The 17,864-nt window shown below is 34.3% G+C and overlaps 2 protein-coding genes across 2 annotated transcripts; both read left to right on the top strand.

The window, feature by feature from the left end:
• Window positions 1–3,421: 3,421 nt before the first annotated feature.
• On the top strand, window positions 3,422–4,033 carry LOC122607245. The gene has a single exon (XM_043780181.1). The coding sequence runs from the start codon at window positions 3,422–3,424 to the stop codon at window positions 4,031–4,033; it is 612 nt and encodes a 203-aa protein (XP_043636116.1).
• Window positions 4,034–8,520: 4,487 nt separating this feature from the next.
• On the top strand, window positions 8,521–13,436 carry LOC122607246. The gene is made up of 10 exons (XM_043780182.1): window positions 8,521–8,624; window positions 9,918–10,121; window positions 10,221–10,402; window positions 10,657–10,780; window positions 10,853–11,002; window positions 11,142–11,372; window positions 11,792–11,970; window positions 12,049–12,100; window positions 12,181–12,270; window positions 12,763–13,436. Exons 2-10 carry the CDS (start codon window positions 9,966–9,968, stop codon window positions 13,309–13,311), a joined length of 1,713 nt encoding a protein of 570 aa, XP_043636117.1. The 5' UTR covers window positions 8,521–8,624; window positions 9,918–9,965; the 3' UTR covers window positions 13,312–13,436.
• The last annotated feature ends 4,428 nt before the right edge of the window (window positions 13,437–17,864 follow it).

A 17,864-nucleotide genomic window follows, 5' to 3' on the forward strand; every position in this document is an offset into this window, starting at 1 on the left:
TATACAAATTAATGAAATTTAAAAAAAAAAAAACTAATTTAGGAAATATCATTACAATATTTATATTTTAGTACTATTTAATTCGTGTTTCGTTGTTATATATATTGCAATTTTAAAATGTTAGATATTGCATATTTAAAATGGGAGCTGATTTTTAATACCCCTATTCTTATTTTTACTAAACCCCCTATTACTTGTAAATTTTTACCGTAATTTTGTATAAATATATTGTTACTTCAAAAACTAAATATTGCTAGAATATAACAAATTTATATGTTTTTCATTTTATTGATAAAACATGTATTATGTTTGAGAAATATCATTAGAATATTTATATTTTAGTACTATTTAACTTGTGTTTCGTTGTTATATTTATTGCATATTTAAAATGTTAGATATTTATAAGTATACAATTTATTGGTAATTTTTATAAAAAAAACTAATTTAGGTGTTCGATTCACACGAAGAATTGTTCAACTGGGCCAAAAGTACAGGATTGCAGCTTGGTTATGTGTTAATCAAACGACGAACAAATTCCAACTTAGCTGGTGTAAGAAATAAAGTGACGATAGTCTGTAATCTTTCTGGGAAAATGGATGATAGGATAAGCGGCCTCGTTAAAAAGACACTTAAGTGTCAGTGCCCCTTTAGATTAATCGGTCGTTTAACCGATGATGGTTGGAGGATAACCGTTGTAGACGACACACATAATCACTATCCAGCTGAGAATCTGGAGGGTTACGCGTACGCAAGAAGGTTGACTGAAGAGGAGAGATTATTTCTGGAAGAAGAATATCATCGTGGTAGTACGCCCCGTAGGATGTTAAAGCTGTTGAAAGACAAATTTCCAGGAAACTTGACCCGCAGTGATGACATTTACAATTTCCAAAAAGCTATGCGGAAGAAGGCTGCCGAAAAACATGGGAACACTCCAATGCAGGTATATCATATCAAATTTACATATCTTTTTATTTATTTACTATGATACAGTATCTGAAACGACATATGTACGCCATATTGTTCAAACGAAACAGGTTATGTTCAGTTTGCTTAAGGAGCATAATTACTTGTATTATCATACAACAAACAGTGCATCTGGTCGGTTGGAGAATCTGTTTTTTATACATCCGACAGCATTTAAATTGTGGCGTGCATTTCCTTATGTTATCCAAATAGACGCCACGTACAAAACGAATATGTACAACATGCCATTGGTCGAGATCGTTGGTGTCACTCCAACAAACAGGACCTTCAGCATATCATATGCGTTTATCATAAGCGAACAAGAGCATAATTATAGATGGGTGTTGGAGTGTTTGAAGTCGACGTTAGGTGAAGGCTTTGCTGTGCGTGTCGTACTCACGGACCGGGATCTGGCGCTAATGAAAGCATGCAAAACCGTTATGCCTGAAGCCTACCATTTACTGTGTAGAGTGCACATATGGAGGAACATAGACAAATTTAGCATGCCATCGTTAAAAGGGGAAGGGAAATGGGGGCATTTTTACGGATGGTGGAAAAAACTATACGAGTCCCGCACACTAGAAGAGTACACCAACAATTTATCATATTTAAAAGAGAAGATGGGTCCCCGTTTAGACAGTAAGCGAACTGCTTTTGAAGTTTTTTTTTCCTAATTTTTGGTAAATCACATATACCCACACAAGCTAATCACATGTTAAATTGATAGAGGTTTACAAGTACCTGCAGAAGGAGTGGCTTTCCCCGTACAAGGAAAAGTTTGTGTCCTTTTGGGTGGATCAGCACCTCAACTACCGTAATTACACTACCAATAGAGTTGAAGCTGAGCACTCACTCCTCAAGTCCGAGTTACAGGGGAGATGTACATTTCAACGAATAATTCAGTGTGTTAATGATGTCCTCCTCGGACAAGATACAGAAATCAAGGGCCAACTGGAAGAAAGCAGGATTTATAGAGCTGGTAAACACAACTACCCATGTTTGAAAGACCTGCTTTGTGTGGTATCTGTGACAGCTCTTGATATAATGGTCGATGAAATAAAACGATTAAAAAATGAGATCGGAAAAGACTTCAGAAAATGCGGGTGTAAGGTGTGGACTAGTTGTGGCCTTCCATGTGCTTGTCGTCTAGCTGCGTACATGCATTGCAGTAAGTTTACTGAAATATAGGCAATTCCTTTTTGTTTTTTCTAAGTGCACAAATATTGTAATTATTTTTCGTCCAAAATGTAGACAAACGTGTGGAGGTGCATACCATAAATGACTTTTGGAGAAAGCTAGACCTGACACCGTCGACATGCCTTCCGGACAACGATCATCGAAAAGACTCTGACGATGACGAAGCTATCGACCAATTAGTAGAGGATGTTAAAGTCCAGTTTAAAGATCAACCGAAGTCAAATCGCAAAAACTGGATTTCTAAATTAAAAGACATCGTCTATCCGGGGAGAACGAAAATCAAGGACCCGTCTGTTATTAAAAATAAACGTGGAAGACCAATCGGGTCAAAGAAAAATATACCTCAAGTATGTCGGATCATAATTAGAAGTACATTTAATTAATTGAATTTTTTTTTTTTTTTGGTAATTCCCCCCTATTTGTTAGTATACTTGCTCAGTGTTATCCGTTATTAAAATTTTTTTTTTGGCAGGCGCCCGAACAAAACAGACCAGCGACAAACACAGCACCCTCGGGTCTTCAAAAATCCAGGTCGGTTCAATTCTCCGATCAATTTTCGCAGCCGTCATGTACATTTGGAGAAGGCCAATATGCGAGACACAGTGAATACGTGAGCACCCAATCACGTTTTTTTGAAGAAAGGGAAAGTCAACCACAATCACCTGAAAGTCGTAGACAGAGTGATTATGTGGGCACCGGTTCATTTTTCGCGGAAACACCATCACGTTTCTTCAATGAAAATGAAAGCCAGGCACGTTCACCTGAAAGTCGGAGACAGAGTGATTATGTGGGCACCAGTTCTGTTTTCGCGGAAACACAATCACGATTATTCAATGAATCTGAAAGACAGCCCGAATGGGGTCAGATTGGGAGACAAAGTAATTATGTGGGCCTATCAATGAACGTGTCAGACAATGTAGACGAACCATACAACGAAGTAGTATGGGGTCAAAGTGGTAGGCAAAGTGGGTATGTGGGTTATGAGTTCAACATCCCGGGAAATACAGATTCCTTTGGCGAACCTTATAACAAACTATACTGGGGACAAAGTGGCAGACATAGTTCGTATGTGGGTAGCGATTCACGTTTCGCAGACACACAAAGTTATTTCGGAGAGCAGAGTAACCAAACGCAAGAAGAAACATATAGCTTTGTTGATCAATTGTTCTCGACGCCCACTACACAGAATACACAAAATCCCTAGAACAACCCTGAACCGTTTACACACAACTTTTTCCCGAGTGAGTCTACATCGTTTGACATGAGTCATTACCTAGGCCAGCTCCCTAAGTTCTTTCAAAGATACGTTGTAAATATAAAAAATGTACAGTCTGATGGTAACTGTGGGTTTCGGGCACTGGCTGTTGCTTTGGGTGAAAACGAGCAAAAATTCGAGTGGATTCGCAAACTAATGCTAGAGGAGTATGAGTCCAGGCGCGGATACTATGAGGGTGCATTCGCTGGTGACGCTAAGCACGTACACACTTTGCTATCAATGTCTTATCCAAATGGTTGCCCACACGATTACTGGATGATGAATCCATATTGCGCTATGCTGCTGTCTAATGCGTTGGGGGTAATAATTATCTGTTTAAGTTTAGAGGAGAACATCACATGTTTTCCTTTTTGGAAGGGGCCAGGCGAGCTATACGTAGATGACCCGATATGCATTGCCCTGGTATCGGGGTCGACACATTTTGTTACGGTTGTTTTAGATACGGACTGCCCAATGCCTTACACCTCAGCTTGGGGACATGATAAACCTGCATCGCAGGCCTGGGCAAGACATCCGAAGTACAGAGACCGTTTGGCTGAGTACCACAGACACGTTCAAGCTAATAAGGCACCTACGGGATATGAGATCCTTAAATAGTTTGTTTATATCGCATAATTGTTTGTTTGTAACTCTTTAACGTATGTAATAATAGTTATTACAAGTAGTAGATATCGTTGATGTACTTTTTTACATATATTTGTTATAATGACTACTAATAATAGTTGACGTATTCTATAGCTATCTTTGATGTTTTTGTTTTTAAAAGTACTAGATATCGTTGACGTATTTTACTAATAATAGTTGACGTATTTATTTATATGGATTAGGCATATTTTGTTTTACGTTTTTTTCGTTTGTTATGACCATCTTCACCAGCACATCCGACAAGATAAACACATATACACCACAAAAACAATTGATACAATAAAAAATATATTGTTTATAACAAAAAAATACTAATCATCATCATCGTCATCGTCATCATCGTCATCTAAATTGACATGATACGATCCGCCTGAGTACTGAGGGGCTGTGGGCAACTGCTGGGATGGCTGAGGAGGAAAAGGAACCTGTGCATAACTATTATAGTTAAACAATTCCTCAAATAAGGAGGACGTCTGGCTCGGCTGAGGTGGGTCGTTGTTCAAGTTGAACGATGCACGTGGCTGTCCCTGGGTAAGATGCGTATAGTCATACGCCTCGGTACCCATCTGCCTGATGACCCGCCCTATGCCTCAACGATGCCCCGCCCGGGGTCCCCGTACATCCATGACAATGTCAGGATCTGGTGTGGGAACGGGGTCCTGTTCAGCTTCCTCCTTCTTCTTCTTGAGCTGAGACTGTAAAAAACATTACATTATACTTAAGGTTGATTAATTAACATTTAATACTAAAAAATATAAAATCTTACAGAGAGACACATACATGTATTTCTTCAGCCATCGGGTGTTCCCATTTTTTATCCTTCTTCTTCTTGTGCTTAATCTCGAACAAATCCACCAAATCCACGTCCTTGTTTTTTTCAACCTGTAAACACATCAATTTATCATAAGACATATACATTCTTTAATTTATACTTTTAAACACAAGTATTTATATTTAATACATATATATTATAAGAAATATACATTATTAAACTTATACTTTTAAACACAATTATATATATTTAATATATATATAATTCATAACTAACCTTCTCCTGGTGGACGTACTGAGAGTAAGACTTACGACCATGGGTCCCCGCAAGAACTTGCTTGCCCCTGTTCGTGCTGTTTCTCGCCGACTGCCTCACCCGGTCCTCCCTCTGATAATACCCCAACAAACCTCTCCAGTCCTCCTGTGACATACCCTCTGGAGGAACAGCCTGTTCCAACTGGGGAACTGCATCCAGGCCCCCCTTTTTGGTAAAGTGGGCTCTCTTGAACTGGCTCTTTCGGAGCCGATACTGATCGGAGCAGTCCCTATCAACACACAGCCTGAACCCCCGCCTGATAGGATCCTCGGGGTTAGGAATCTGAATGAAGTGGTCCAGTTTGAACCGAGTCTGCAATTTAGAAAAGTAAAAGTTAGCGAAATTAAAAATTGATACAAACATCAAAGAAGAAGTTAAAAATGAATAATATTTTACGTTTAGAGTCGGGATGATAAAATCCTTTCTCTCAGCAGGCACATGGTCCCAAGAGTCGTATGTCTGAGGGATGTGGCGGACCAAGGTGCCGATGAGGCTCTTATACATCGAAGAATTTGGGCCGATCGCCTGCCACGTGTTTAAGTTGGTCGTGTCGAAGTCGATCGACAGGCGACCCTTTTTCGCGAACTCAGCCTCCAAATTTAAATTTTGACATGGCCCCCTCCCCTTTCCCTTTCGAGGGGCTAGAAAAAATTAAAAAAACAAGTTAGTAAAAAAAATATTAAATTAAAATATGAATTATAAAGAACCAAATTCTAAAAAAACAAGTTAGTAAAAAAAATATTAAATTAAAATATGAATTATAAAAAAACCAAATTCCTTACCGCCGCTGCCTTTGCAGCCCCATGAAATCTTCCACCATGGTCGATGTGGGTCTTCATTGCCGCCATCACCACCATGGTAAGTCGCCATCTATACTGCAAAATACAAATCATATTATACGTTTTTTGCAAAATACAAATCATATAACAAAATTATCACAAATTTAATTACCTTTATATATATCTTTTTTACTTGATAATAATTTTTAGAACTCCGTTTATACAATATAAATTTACTTTTATACTTTTAAAACGATTAAATAATTTTGTATATTTAGTTCAATACATATATTTTTAACATAATCTTGGCTATTTAATTTAATAAATTTTTTAACAAATTTTAATCTACGTCATTTTTTTTTTGTCAATATTCTGACCAAAAAGTAAAACACCTAACATTAATGACTAAAATATTCTAACAAATCAATATATTAACTTTTTAACTAAATTTTTTATACTTTTGAACTTAATTTTTTAAACGATTAATTTTTATGTATATTTTTGTTGAACTAAATTTTATTACGTCTTAAGTAGTATATTTAATCAAAATTTTAACATAATCTTGGCTATTTAATTTAATAAATTTTTTAACAAATTTTAATCTACGTCATTTTTTTTTGTCAATATTCTGACCAAAAAGTAAAACACCTAACACTAATGACTAAAATATTCTAACAAATCAATATATTAACTTTTTAACTAAATTTTTTATACTTTTGAACTTAATTTTTTAAACGATTAATTTTATGTATATTTTTGTTGAACTAAATTTTATTACGTCTTAAGTAGTATATTTAATCAAAATTTTAACATAATCTTGGCTATTTAATTTAATAAATTTTTTAACAAATTTTAATCTACGTCATTTTTTTTTGTCAATATTCTGACCAAAAAGTAAAACACCTAACACTAATGACTAAAATATTCTAACAAATCAATATATTAACTTTTTAACTAAATTTTTTATACTTTTGAACTTAATTTTTTAAATGATTAATTTTTATGTATATTTTTGTTGAACTAAATTTTATTACGTCTTAAGTAGTATATTTAATCAAAATTTTAACATAATCTTGGCTATTTAATTTAATAAATTTTTTAACAAATTTTAATCTACGTCATTTTTTTTTTGTCAATATTCTGACCAAAAAGTAAAACACCTAACACTAATGACTAAAATATTCTAACAAATCAATATATTAACTTTTTAACTAAATTTTTTATACTTTTGAACTTAATTTTTTAAACGATTAATTTTTATGTATATTTTTGTTGAACTAAATTTTATTACGTCTTAAGTAGTATATTTAATCAAAATTTTTACATAATCTTGGCTATTTATTTTAATCAATTTTTTAACAAATTCTAATCTTCTTAATTTTGTATTTAAAGATATATATTCTAACAAATCACTAACAAAACAAATTCCTGGCTCCTAAAAAATCACTAAATTATCAACAAATCAAAACTAACTATAGTAACAAACCTATTCAAATCCTATAAACAACTAATAATCCTAACAAAACTAACAAAAATAATAAATATATACAAAAACTATACTAACATACCAATATTCTAACAAAACTAACAAAACTAATAAATATACAAAAACTATACTAAACATAACAATATTCTAACAAAACTAACCAATTAACAAAACTAATAATAACATACCAATATAACAACAAACCTATTAAAATCCTATAAACAACTAATAATTCTAACAAATTAACAAAACTGATATATGTACAAAAACTATACTAACATACTATGGAGGTCGAATTTTTTCACTTTTTGCAGCGAGGGTCGCTGCAAAAATTAGTAACGGTCTAAATGCTAAAAAATAATGGTATGGATATTGGGAAAAACATAAAATACATACCAAAATTTGAAATGGCTTGAAAATTTGGGGGAAGACGACCGACCGGAATTTGGGGGAGGATAATCCCGACACTGGTGGCGGTGGCGCTGAACGATGGTGGCTGGCGGCGGCTGGCCGTACTGCGCGGTGGTGGCTGGCGGTGGACGGTGGTGGCTGGCGGCGGTGGCGCTGGACGATGGTGGCTAGCGGCGGTAATGCAATAGATGGTGGAGGAAGAAAAGGCTGGCGGTACTGCACGGTGGTGACTGCCGGTGGACGGTGGTGGCTGGCGGCGGTACTACAATCGAGGGGTGGAGGAAGAAATTATATATTGAAGGGAGGAGGAAGTGTAAACTGTAAATGATGGAATGGATGGAAGGGTGGATCGTTTTTTAAAAAGGAGCCGGGTCAACTTATTGCAGCGAGGGTCGCTGCAATAAGTGGAGTACGGGTCGGGTCAAACAACTTATTGCAGCGACCCTCGCTGCAATAAGTGGAGTACGGGTCGGGTCAAACATTTAAAGCGGGGAGTGGAAAGCTGACGTGTTAAGGGATTTTGCAGCGAGGGTCGCTGCAAAAAGTCCCTGGTCAAATTACTAATTTACCTGGTCGAGATACGGGGCACGAAAATAAATAAATAAAGAATAATAAAATTTCAGGGTTTTATCTTGTTGGTTGAGTTAGAGTTTTTTACAGTGATTCTTGAAAATGGTAACTAGTTCAGCAGTAAAAAATTTTGAGACCAATCTTATTAACTCAGGAGAGAGCCTTTTACCTTTGCCTTCCTCAACTTCTCAGCTTCTTAATGCTCTTCAAGTTAGGGCTTTTTCCCTTCTTATATACATACATACATATATATGTGTGTGTGTGTGTGTGTGGTAAATAATTAATAAAGTTATTACCTTTCTGGTTTTGTTTCTATAATTGTGCATTGTTATTATAATATGGAAAATGCTAACTGGGTTGTTGTTATCGTGTATAAAAATTCTATGTTGCTTATCAAAAAAAAAAAAAAAGAAAAAGAAAGAAAGAAACTGTTCAGTGTCACCTTATGCGGGTTTTGATTCCCAATACCTCGACGGTGTATGGGGAGGTTATGATGTAGGCAGACCTTACCCCTAGGTTGATTCCATATTCTACCTAAATGCTAGAAAAGGACCTCCGACCTTTTACATGACATGAGGATGGAAGACATCTGTCTTCATAAACCCACCCCTAAATGTTATGATAAAAGTACTATTTTATGCACGTTAACGATTGTCATTAGCAAGACCCTTATTATATCTAAAGATTCTTGGTTAACTATTTGCTACCATAGTCGGGGAGTGTTTGAGGTTGCTTATTTTTATAGGATAAGGATCCTCGAAAGTTGTTTTCAACTTTACAAGTCAGAAACGTTTTAACTATTGGATTAAAATCAATGATCTAGATTCAAGGATCATCTTTGAATCTTGACTTTTGGTTTTATTTCAATGGTCAAGATCCTCAACTTTACTTGGGAATAACTTTAGAAGATTTTAATCCAGTTTTATGGGCCAAGTTTTTTAAATGTGTATATCCAACTTTTTGAATTTTCAGTTATTGCTATTGTGTGTATTTGGTGACTTTTTAGCTCGGGGGTAAATTAAGTAAAGTGAATTTCGATACGTTTAATTGAAACTTTTTGAAGTAACATATTTGCAATAGATTTTCGGGTAAAGTAACAAATGTTGAAAAATGCTTGACCCATGTTTAAACAACTTATTCTTCATTAAAATGTAGTATCAAAACTTATCTTTAAGCTGTATTAAATATAATGCCGTAATGTGTCAAGTCTTGAATGTTTCTTTTATAGCGGATGCTACTTTTCCATTAAACAAGGCTTGTTATAGATTTTACATGAATTCACGATGTTAGTTAGTGCTGTTTGCTTCTAAGCTATATTAATTTTGTTGAAAAACCAGGTTTTGCAGTTGGCTAAACCATTAAACTGATTATATTTTTATTGAAGCATGTTTAAGTCAAAACATTTCATTTTATAGCATTAGTGATCTTTTTGATGAACATGGAATTCATTTGATCTGTTCTACAAGTAACAATTTTAAACTCTATGGTGTGAAATTGTATTAGCAACTGGAGAAACTTCTATACAGGGTGCTACAATCACCATCCAGATCAATGAAAACCGCAATGCAACCAGCAATTAATGCATTGGTTGCTGAAGAACTGTTGAGACATCCTGAAATGGACATTAATATCACTGTTGCACGTTGCATCTCTGAAATCTTGAGGGTTATGGCACCTGGTTCCCCTTATAACGAGGAACATATGAAGGTATTGACATCTGAAAGAGCATTTGTTTTAACTGGTCGAGAATATTTAAATGATAGTGTACTATATGTCTTTAATTATCGTTTCCTTGTTGGTGTGCAGGATTTTATTGAACTTGCTGTAATTACATTCGAGAAATTATCTTCTGCATCAGGTGGTTGTTATACAAAAATGAGCAAGGTTTTGAAAGCATTAAGTAAGTTTGATTTTTCGGTGCTGATGTCTGAACTGGAGTTTGACGACCTGCTAGTTCGACTGTTTAAGCAATTTTTAGCCGTTGCTGAGTAAGCACTCTAATTTGGTAGCAGTTACAAAATTTTATGTCAACTTGCAAAGCTTAACAGATTTCTGGAAAGGCTTTACAAGAAATGCACCATTTTTATGCTGAAACACTCCATTCTTGGAATTTATAGGTTTTTGACAATTTACTCGGCTAATGGCCAGTGCTGTTATTTAAAAGTTGCATCATTATCAAAAAGAAATTTAATGTAACTTAGATTCTTTAGCTGAACTGAGTTTCTTCTTTCTGACTTTTAAGCTCCAATTCCCCTGCACTCTTGCTAAAGATGAAGAAGATCATGACCACGATCATAAAGCAAAGTGAGCTAATCAAGCCTGAGACTGTTGATCTTTTAGTCACAAGTGTGAGAAAGGAGAATCAGGTGATCAATCATGTTTTCATTCACCACTACTCGGTAATTACATTGTATACTCAAGTATTGTGCCTCTTTTAGATTGCTTTGCCTGTTTGCTGGCAACTAGCGCGAGACGTCATCAAGGACTGTGCTGCTAAACTCGAACCACATCTCCCAGACAAGGCACGTGATATGGGTATTCTTAATAATTATTACAAAAAGGTTGAACACATTTGTAACAATGAATCAGTAAATGACATTACAACATTTGTCAATTGTTACTATTCCTCCTAATATATATTCGTTAAGATTTCACTCTGGAATTTTTTTAAACATTCCAATGTTTTTCATAATATAAATTCATCATAATAGTTTTTTAATCTTTCAGGTGGCAGAAGAAGTTCACGGTTCTTTGAGGAAAAGTATTCCATTTAAAACTGATACAAGCAACTTAAGGAAGGATTCAATTCACAAGAGGAAACTTGAGTGTATAGATGGAAGCAGGAGTGTGGTGCTGGCTGTAAGCCGTTGTCTACGTCCTCACAGTTCAAAGACACACGACAAGCAAATTATCTCAATTGATGATTCACCTCTAGTGATAAACGAATCTGTGACAGAGGTGAAGGGAAAACAGAAGCTAAATAGAACTCCATGGAAGCAACACCATCTGATTCTGATAACTGTTCTAGTTAAAGGTGGCATAATAGTCATTTAGGTTGGGTAATGGGTCAAAATGGGTTGGGCTGTCCCACAAACACTTCTTATAGATTCTTTCCCATAATTTCTGAATATTTTAATAGTTAGATATGAGTAGAACACCATTCTGTTACAATGATAGTTCACCTCTTAAACTAGAACGACTTGGGAGATTATGTGTTTTAATTTTGAATGATTTTTTGTTGAATGTTTACCTGTTGAAACTGTTTGATCCATTATCGGGTTGAAAATTGCCACCTTGAACTCTAGTCCTCCAATACAAATATTACTCTTCATGCCAATTAATCATATTCTGAACTATACAAATCGATACTGATTCAGCCTCAATCTGTTGAGCATGGTGAAAATCTGGTGGGGAGCAGGATCAAAGTTTCGTCGCCTGATGGTAAAATGTCATATTCTGAACTATGCAAATCGATACTGATTCAGCCTCAATCTGTTGAGCATGGTGAAAATCTGGTGGGGAGCAGGATTAAAGTTTCGTCGCCTGATGGTAAAATGTAAGTATCATAACACATGAGAGTGAGATTCATGATGTGTATATGGGGCTGTCTTAATGTGAACATCTTTTGCTGCAGTTACTGTGAAGGAGTTGTGCAATCCTTTGACCGTGGAACCAAGAGACACAGGGTACGACTTCGACATGTATTTTCTCCAAGATTTACATTATCTATGTATTTAAACTAACATGTGTTGCTATATCTTTGTAGTTATTGCATGATGATGGTGACGAACAACTCTTAGACCTCAATAGGAAACATTGGGAGTTGGTTGAAAATATGCCTCTTATGTCAGATTGTGTATGTATTATCCTCTGTCTTTCCACATTGAGATTTCTTTTACTTGGCTCCCTGTTATTAAACTAAGTTATGTCATACATTCCTTTGATATATATAATATATATTTAATATTTAAAGGGCAATGTTGGCCCAAATAGACAACACCAAATCACATTGGGATGTTTCGATAATCTTTGAATTTGTTTGGGTGAAACAACATATTCAAGGGCTAAAAAAATGCTTTAGAATTCGCAGGTCAATACGGTCAGGTCAGGTTTCATTTTCTTGGATTCTGTAAATAACTAAATATCATGTTTATATAATGATTGGAAAAACAATATCAGAGATGTAAGCAACTAAGCATATAGTATACCTTTAACTTTTAGCCCTCAAAGTCTCCACTTATTTTAAGTACTAAATAATACACGAAACTCTTGAATTGAATTTTCTAGTTATTACGAAACTCTTGACTTGCTCATATTGTCAGCTCTAATTTATATCCATTTTGTACAGATGAAACAGGAAGTCCCTGAAAACGTTTCATCTTCTCAATGTAGTGTAATATGTGTCCAAGGATACAACGTGAAGCTGAGTCTTGCACCAATACTTGAAGCTCTTCTTTTGAAACATGGTGACATTGCGGCTAACTGTACATTCAAAACAACTTATGTGAGGGCATCTCTACTTGAGGTTGTTTGTAACGTTGTTAGGCGAATCCAAACTGCCGATGTTACAACAATCATTTCTCAGATGGAAGATATAGAGAACCAAGTGTCAGATGCAGAGGCAGCCAATATCAATGTGTCGTGGCTTAGAACTCACTTGGATGCCATTCACAAGAAGGAGAAGGTCATGAAAAAGTCCACCTCTTTTATGGATACAAAAGCAAAAACCATTATTGTTAAAAAAGTTGCTCAAAGGGATATAAAAGATATACGTGCAGAGCTTGAAATGGCTGAAAAGTTCGTGAAAGCACTCGATGTTCTGGAAAAGAATTTAAATGACAGTATCTTGGAATCGAAGACTGAAGAAAATTTGTGGGCTGGTCAACAAATTTTGTAGGCTTACTTAAATCATGACAGATATGTAATCAGTAGAACTTAGTCATGGTCACACCTAAACTGCCACTTTGTCATCATTACGTCGTTAACTCCACCTGGTGTTATGTGTAATGGCTTGAGTCCCACTTTAATGAAAAACTGATTCATAAACATTTACATCGCCGTTCCGCATTAAGTCATTATTCTTAGAATTAGCTTGTTATTGTATCAGCGGTTCGTGATACTGAGCTTATACTAGAGATAGCATGGGCAGATCAGATAAATTAGTGCATCAAAGATGATCACAATAGCTACGTTATTGCAGTTATAATCTTGTTTTTTCCTCTAAATATAAGGATTTGGGAAGACTCACTCTAATGTTACATATCGGGTGACTTTGAAGCCATATACGTGCTTCCTTCTGCAACGTAGTCTGATTAAATTTGGCTATGAATCATTTTAAACAATATTATTGTTTCTTTTCATATGAAACATTTAGGAGGTATCATGCACTGAAGTTACACTTCTGATGATTGTCAAACTTGCCACCTCCGGTCCACTCTTCCTTGAAGCCAAGTTTTTTAAGCTCCGTCACAAAATATTCGAAAGCTAATGATCACTGTGTCACATGAAACTTTGAGCTTCAGGCTTTTCTCTATCTGATGCTAATTACCATTACACAGCTCAACTGGTTGATCCTGTACGTAATGATGCAAAGATTTACGTTATTGGTTTAGGTGACGTTTGAATAACTTGATGATTATCATTATATGTGGAGTCATCAACCGGTGAAGCCCAGTTGACTTTTCGACTTATGATCATCTACAAATTCAAGATCGAATTCCGTTTATATTCACAAATGTAGCAAAAACATCAATGTGGCTTGAAAACCATATTAATGAGAACTGCATCTGCATTGATTTAAAATAACATCTCTAGTTACTCAAATTGGTTCGATCACAATGCCATAATTTTTATTGATCATTTTTCATATTTAACTTTTATATTTATGTTAGAGTTAATTGCAAGATTGGTCCCTGTGGTTTGTACAAATTAGCAAGGGGGATCCCTTTTTGAGAATCGTTGCAATGGGGGGTCCATATTTTGAGAATTTTTTGCAAAATTGGTCCCTTTTTGACGGATCCGTTAAAGGTGGCCGTCAAGTGTGCACGTGTGCCGCACGTGTGGGGGTATTTACGTACTTTCTACCCCACAGGGACCCCCATTGTTAAAATGAAAAAACCACAGGGACCAATCTTGCAACTTTTTAAAAATCCATCACTAAATAATACTACCTTTTCACTTTCCCAAAGATTTGACCATGAGTCGTTACAAGTATTCGAAGGAAAAAACCTCAAGATTTGACATCCCTAGGGATCGAACTCAAGACCTTAAGTAAAACCTGGGATGCCTCTGACCAGATGGACTAATCATCATTGGCTAAAAATTATTTTAGTGGTGGATTTTTAAAAATTGTAAGTTTATACAAATTTTTAAATATTTAGTGGTGCGTTTTTAAAATTGTAAGTTTAAAAAGTAAGTTTTATAAACTTAGAGTTTTTAAAAATTCATCACTAACTAATAACTTTTTAAAAAGTTTTATAAACGTACAATTTTTAAAAATCCATCACTAAATAATACCTTTTAATTTTTAAAAAGTTTTATAAACTTACAATTTTTAAAAATCTATCACTAAATGATAACTTTTAATATTTAGTGGTTATATGTTTTTAGTTCTTTAACAACAAATAATCATGAAAAGATAAAAAGTGTTATAAATTATATTTAAGTTAATAATTTAATAAAAAAATTTTTTTTTTTTTGGAAAAGTTAAAAGGTATTATTTAGTGATGGATTTTTAAAAAAGTTGCAAGATTGGTCCCTGTGGTTTTTCCATTTTAGCAATGGGAGTCCCTGTGGGGTAGAAAGTACGTAAATACCCCCACACGTGTGGCACACGTGCACACTTGACGGCCACCTTTAACGGATCCGTCAAAAAGGGACCAATTTTACAAAAAATTCTCAAAATAGGGACCCTCATTGCAACGATTTTTGAAAAGGGACCCTCCTTGCTAAATTGTACAAACCACGTGGACCAATCTTGCAATTAACTCTTTATGTTAAGAGTTAAATGCAAGAATGGTTCATGTGGTTTGTCAATTTTTGCAATGGCAATTCCTCCTTTGAGTTTTTTAGCAACGGTGATCCTTGAAGTCATGTTTCAGTTGCATCTGCGGTACAATTTAACGGAACCGTCTACTTAAATTCGTTAAAAGCCCTATGTACACCTCACGTGAGGGGCAAAATCATTAATCCTACTCTAAAGTATTATCATATCGTTTTCACCTCAAAAATCTAGTTTGTATCAAAATCACTAGTGAAAATGTAAAGAAAAAATGATACATTAAGTCATTAATTTTAATAATTTTAAAAGTATGATTAGTAAGGTTTTTGACTTTAGGATGATCCATCTAAGGTCTCATTTTTTGTATTTGGGGTGGATTAAATAGGGGGTATTTTGTGAGTTCTGTGTCTATTCTAGATTTCTAGTCATGCGTATAATATAAGATTAGAAATAAATAAATGGCTAACACTCTAATTTTAATGGACCCACGCTGGGTTCGAATTTTGGCAACGCCATTAGAAAAAACCATTATGATACGATATGTTTCATTAACTAATTTTAAACATGTGACTGCATAATTAGTCCCATATTTCATTTTAAATAATAATATTTATGTGTTCATTTTTTACTTCAAATGTCAAATTATACTATTAATCCTATATAAGTATTCGATTAGTTTATGAATCGAGTTTGTAGTTTATTGTTACGGTTTTTGTATCTTGGAGATCTTTGATTGAATTCGAATACCGTTATTTACATTTGTGAGGATTGGGATGAGGCGAAAGAGGGTAGTTTTGAAACTTATAAGTTTCATCCTAAAAATTCGGGTATTTTTAAGTGTGAGTAAAACAGTTTTATGTTAACAAATTTTATTCCCATTTATTATTCATGTTAATAAATATTTGATAATAGGAGTAGAATAGAATATCGTTTAACAAATTGGGAATTATTCCTACTTTTCACATTTGTGGGTGGATTAATTAAGGGTTTTCGAGAGTCTTAGTTTCTAAACATACGTGTAATTTAATAGTAGGAGTAGAATAGAATGCAGTTAAAAAAATACCCATGTTAATAAATATTTGATATCAATCATTGATATTTTTAATAGTACTTGAAATTTAAAAATATTGTGTTCAAATCTTAAAAATGCTTTGAGAATTCCACACCGAGTTTAAATTTATCCAAAAAATATTACTTTCCTTATTTTGAAAACCATAACCATGAAAACTCTTAAATTATGTGTTGGATTACGCGTTTTTTTTGTTTATTCACATGTTAAATGATATAAAAAAGTATGTTGCAGAGAAAACTTTCTTCTACAACATTTATTTTTATAACGTTTTATATGTGAATGAAAAAAAAAATATGTGATCTAATATATAATTTAAAAATTTTTAAAGTTTTTTAACAAAATAAGTTCTCTTTCCATAAAATGATAATACAACTATACAAGAGTCAAAATGATAAAAAGAAAAATGTAGTCAACACTATTTCAAAATGATAAGAAAAAAATGTTGAAATATAAAATAGTGAACACTACGTCACTACAGAGTACACGTCACATAGAGGTGGTGCTTTTTCCTCCTATACATACATGAAAAATGAAAATCAGCTAATAATCATATATAATCATATGTTTACCTTCTTAAAAAAGAATTCATATATTGTTCTTATGTTTTCTTGATAAAAAAAGAAAGAAATGTTTTATGACAAAAATATAGAGTATAACATATAGATACAGATTGAAGCTGTAATTATAATACAGTACTAGCTAATTAAAGGTTTAAGAAATGGCAACATCAATGAGTAATTTAGAGATAAAGATGATGAATGCAGGAAAAGGGCTTTTTAAATTACCTTCATCAACTCCATCCCTTCTTCGCCTTCTTGATGTTAGTCCCATTTTTTTCTTTTTATAACCATTTTATCACTCAGTAATTTTGTTATTTTATTTATAATTTTATTACATTTGTTGTTGATGCTATACTATTTTACATGTTTTAAGTTGGTTAATTTCCTTATTTATTGTCAAACATGTTGGGGGTGGCATGGAAATAATGGGAATGGGTTAGGCCGCTTAGATTTGAGTAAAAAGACTTGTCAATCCCTAGGGAACATGAATAGGGAAAATCTCATTCTTTTACTTTTTTATGAGTTAGGAAGTGATTTGCGCGCACTTAAAAAGTGATATAGGTGTAAATATGGTATGTTTGACAAAAGTTGCCGAAACTAAGCATGTCTATAGCTTGAGCTGGTAGCTAGAGTGGCTATTTTTGGGTTGGAGCTAGAAGCGGGTGTTTTTTCTCTTAATTTACACTTTAGTAGCTTTTATCTTCGGGTTTTTAGGGGTGGGATTTATTATTTTTTATTGTGTATAAAAGATGCATCTAAAAATGGTTTTTTAGTAGGATTCGTTTGTGTGCCAAAAGCTTTTAAGGTGTGTTTGGCAA

Source organism: Erigeron canadensis, chromosome 7, assembly GCF_010389155.1.
Source record: "Erigeron canadensis isolate Cc75 chromosome 7, C_canadensis_v1, whole genome shotgun sequence".
Lineage (NCBI taxonomy): Eukaryota > Viridiplantae > Streptophyta > Magnoliopsida > Asterales > Asteraceae > Erigeron > Erigeron canadensis.